The sequence below is a fragment of the Takifugu rubripes genome, chromosome 18 (assembly GCF_901000725.2).
Source record: "Takifugu rubripes chromosome 18, fTakRub1.2, whole genome shotgun sequence".
In the NCBI taxonomy this organism is placed as follows: Eukaryota; Metazoa; Chordata; class Actinopteri; order Tetraodontiformes; family Tetraodontidae; genus Takifugu; species Takifugu rubripes.
This window is the reverse complement of record NC_042302.1, coordinates 10,114,551-10,118,421: the sequence shown is the minus strand read 5'-3', so window position 1 is coordinate 10,118,421 and position 3,871 is coordinate 10,114,551. Positions and strand designations below refer to the sequence as shown.

General features: G+C 58.0%; 1 protein-coding gene across 1 annotated transcript; it reads right to left on the bottom strand.

Annotated features, from left to right (window-relative positions):
• Positions 1–1,300: 1,300 nt before the first annotated feature.
• Positions 1,301–3,368, bottom strand: LOC101068332 (potassium voltage-gated channel subfamily A member 1). Its single transcript, XM_074084900.1, is given in 9 exon segments — positions 1,301–1,837; positions 1,839–1,922; positions 1,924–2,037; positions 2,039–2,596; positions 2,599–2,732; positions 2,735–2,909; positions 2,911–2,983; positions 2,985–3,028; positions 3,030–3,368. Coding segments are annotated over 9 exon segments (1,680 nt in total). The 5' UTR covers positions 3,138–3,368; the 3' UTR covers positions 1,301–1,447.
• Between the last annotated feature and the right edge of the window lie 503 nt (positions 3,369–3,871).

Here is a 3,871-nt window from a genome sequence, read left to right as displayed (position 1 = left end):
AGCAGGCTGGCAGCCGAGCAGGCTAGCAGCCAAGCAGGCTAGCAGGCTAGCAGGCTGGCAGGCTAGCAGGCTAGCAGGCTAGCTAGCAGGGTGAGGGGGCTCCTCCAGGCCAGACTGACCCAGCTCAGAGCTTCTGTTCTCAGAGACCTTAATAAGGCTTCTGCTGCTGGAGCTCCAGATTAAAACTCCAGGATCCAGGAATGTTGGACGCGGGCCGGCCGCTCCTGGATCATCTGCTGGCTGCATCCTGCAGGAAACAGCCTGACGAGATCTGGATTAACGTGCTAATTGGACACGAGTGTTGTGCTACATTTGAGGAACAACTGGAACATCTGTCAGAACTTTGCCTTCAGCATCCATTATCGCACATTTACCACCATGGGAAGGAGGTGGGTTCTATTTCTGGGTCCTGCTGGGCTCCAGAGTTTACAGAGAAAACCCCGAATGATGGAATTACCCAGTTAAATCAGGCGAGTGATGCAGCTTCACGTGTTTCTGCTCGCCTGACTCCAGATGTTTCAGCGTGTTCAGGTGAGGGAACGTCGGGTGAGTCCTGCACTTCCACGCTCTGTCACACAAGGAGGAAACAGTTCCCCTCGTGCTGCTGTTGTCATGGTTACAAACCCGCTTAGGGAGAGGAAACAAAACATAACGTAATCTGACAGGATTAGGAGGCCAGGAGTCCTGGATCGCTCCAGAACGTCCAAATGATGAGGAGCTCAGCAAAACAAACATCAGCCAGTCACACACTGCAGCCTCATGCTAACTGCTAACTGCTAACCTCAGCATTCACACCGGAGCCCTAAATGCCTGATCCAAAACCCCTCAACACATCTCAGAACGAAAACAACATCCTGGATTTCTATCTTAGTGGGGACTTTTGTGCACATGATCCATCCACACGTTAGCATCGATGCTAACACGAATATCTGACCAGGAAAAACCAATCAAACACCGATCATCAGCGGGCGTGTCTGGAGAGCGCGCTTGCGGTTGGGGGCGGGGCCTAACCTCAACTCAGGTGAGACACTCACCTGTTCGATGCTTCTGCTGCTCTGTCCTCTCCTCCTCTCCTCCTCTCCTCCTCCTCTCCTCCTCTCCTCCTTCTCTTCTTGGCTGTTATTCCTTCACTTCAAATGTCAAAAGTCTGAAAACCCAAAGCTGTTTCGACGGCGTGAAACAGGACTCTCAAAAATAAAGGTGTTGTCAGTGGAATCGGATCAAGAAAACGTCAGTGTAAACATGTCGACCGCGTCAGGACGAGTATGAAAATAAAGATTTGTTTTTAATCCCAGCCAGGTTTTTATTCCAGCTCCCTGCGAGATTATGTTCCATTTTCCCATGATTCTCGGTGCTTGATGACGACGATAAAGGAGATCAAAGGTTTCACCTGCTGAGGTCGGGGGTTCTTCTACACCGCTACGGGCTTTGATGAAGAGGGGCGGGGTCACAGGTCCGTCTCGCGCGTGTCCAGACAGAAGGCGTACAGGGACTTCTTGAAGTCCACGCTGCTGTTGGCTTTGATGTCGTCCTTCTCCGCGGACTTCTCGTCGTTCTCCACGTCCCGAGATCCCGTGGACGCTTTGCTGCCCTTGCGCTTCAGCTCGGGACTGTCCCGGCCGCCGTTGGGCTCGTCCTTCAGGGACGACTGGTCCTGGTCCGTCTCGCGGTGTGTGTAGAAGTAGTTGAAGTTGGACACGATGACCGGAACGGGAAGCGCGATGGTCAGCACGCCGGCGAATGGCGCACAGGGGAGCCCACGATCTTTCCCCCCGACTGTCACCGGTCGCATGTCGCCGTAGCCCACGGTTGTCATGGTAACCACGGCCCACCAGAAGGGCGTCGGGGATGCTGGAAAAGTGCGACTCCGGTTCGTCCGCCTCCGCGAAGTAGACGGCGCTGGAGAAGAGGATGACTCCGATTGAAGAGGAAGAAGATGAGCAGGCCCAGCTCACGCATGCTGGCCTTGAGAGTCTGACCCAGGAATCTGGAGCCCTTTGAGTGTCTGGACAGCTTGAAGATCCGGAAGACCCGGACCCAGACGGATGACCCTGAGGATGGCCAGAGACATGGCCTGCTGTCCGTTCTGGTGCTCCTCGTCCTGCTGCTCCACCAGCTCCGTGCCCACCGTGATGAAGTAAGGCATGATGGACATGATGTCGATGATGTTCATGACAGTCTTGGAGAACTCCGACTTGCTCGGACACGCGAAGAAGCGCACGAAGAGCTCGAAGGTGAACCAGATGACGCAGGTGGTCTCGATGATGAAGAAGGGGTCGGTGAAGGTGAGCGAGGGCCGCGGCGCCGTGCTGTTGTCCAGCCGGCTGCTCACCGGCAGCTCGCGCTCGTCCCGGAACTCCGGCAGCGTCTCCAGGCAGAAGGTGATGATGGAGATGGTGATGACGATGACGGACACGATGGCGATGCCCCGCGCCGGGCTGGAGCTCTCGGGGTACTCGAAGATGAGCCAGACCTGCTTCTGGAACTCGTTCTTGGGCAGCGGCTTCTCCTCCTCTTTGATGAAGCCCTCGTCCTCTCGGAACCGCTCCATGGCCTCCTCACCCAGCTGGTAAAACCGGATCTCATCTGCGAACACGCGTCGATCGACACGTTCACGGGTCTCCGGATCTTTCCCCCGGACTGGTAAAAATACAGAATCCCGTCGAAGCTCGGCCTGTTGCGGTCAAAGAAGTACTCGTTCCGAAAGCGGGTCGAAGATTTGATCCGCTTGCCGGGTCTCCCAGCAGGGTCTCCGGGAACTGGTTCAGCGTGCCCAGCTGGGTTTCGTACCTGAGGCCGGCGATGTTGATGAGCACCCTCTCGTTGCTCTCCGTGTCCATGTCCATGTCCAGCAGGTCCTCGTCGAACAGATGCGGACTGTGGTCCGCGCGTAAAAGCGCGTCCATGGCCGTTCTCGCTGCAGCTGAAAGTGTTGTTCATGTCGTTGATCTTCCAGGAGCTCTGCTGCTGGCCGCTTGAGGACTCCGCGCGTGTTCAGCTCCTTCCCGAAGTCCTCACCGAGTCCGCTTTTGAACGAACTGAGGGACGTCCAGCGCGTTCCGGCAGTTGTCCTCGCCATTGCCGCCCCCCCCTCCTTTAGCACCGCCGTTCTCAAAGCTCACCAAGGCGATCTCCATCCCGCCGCCATCGACGCTCACGGGCCGCGAGGGAAAGGGGACTTGTTGAGCTGCAGCATCTTTCCTGCGCGTCGTCGGAACAACGAGTTGGAAACGGAACCAGCAGCTGATGTCGAGATCTGAAGAGCGCTGCTCATGAACGCGCCGCCGCCGCCGCCGCCGCCGTCATTAAGGCTGGAAAACTGCGCCGCCGTGCAGGAAAGTGCACGTTAAAAGCACCAGAGAGGAGAGAGAGAGGGGGGGGGGAGGATGAGAGAGGGAGGATGAGAGAGGGGAGGGGGGAGGACGAGAGGGGGGGAGGGAGGAGAGGGGGGAGGGGGAGGGGGAGGGAGTGAGTGAAAGGAGGATGAGAGAGGGAGGATGAGAGAGGGGGGAGGGGAGGATGAGAGGGGGGGAGGGAGGAGAGGGGGGAGGGGGAGGGAGTGAGTGAAAGGAGGATGAGAGAGGGGAGGATGAGAGAGGGGGGAGGGGAGAGGGGAGGGGGGGAGGATGAGAGGGGGGAGGGGGAGGGAGTGAGTGAAAGGAGGATGAGAGAGGGGAGGAGGATGAGAGAGGGGGAGGGGAGGATGAGGAGGAGAGGGGGGAGGGAGGGAGAGGGGGGAGGGAGGAGAGGGGGGAGGGGGGAGGGAGTGAGTGAAAGGAGGATGAGAGAGGGGAGGATGAGAGAGGGGGGAGGGGGAGGATGAGAGGGGGGGAGGAGGAGGGGGGGGGAGGGAGTGAGTGAAAGGAGGATG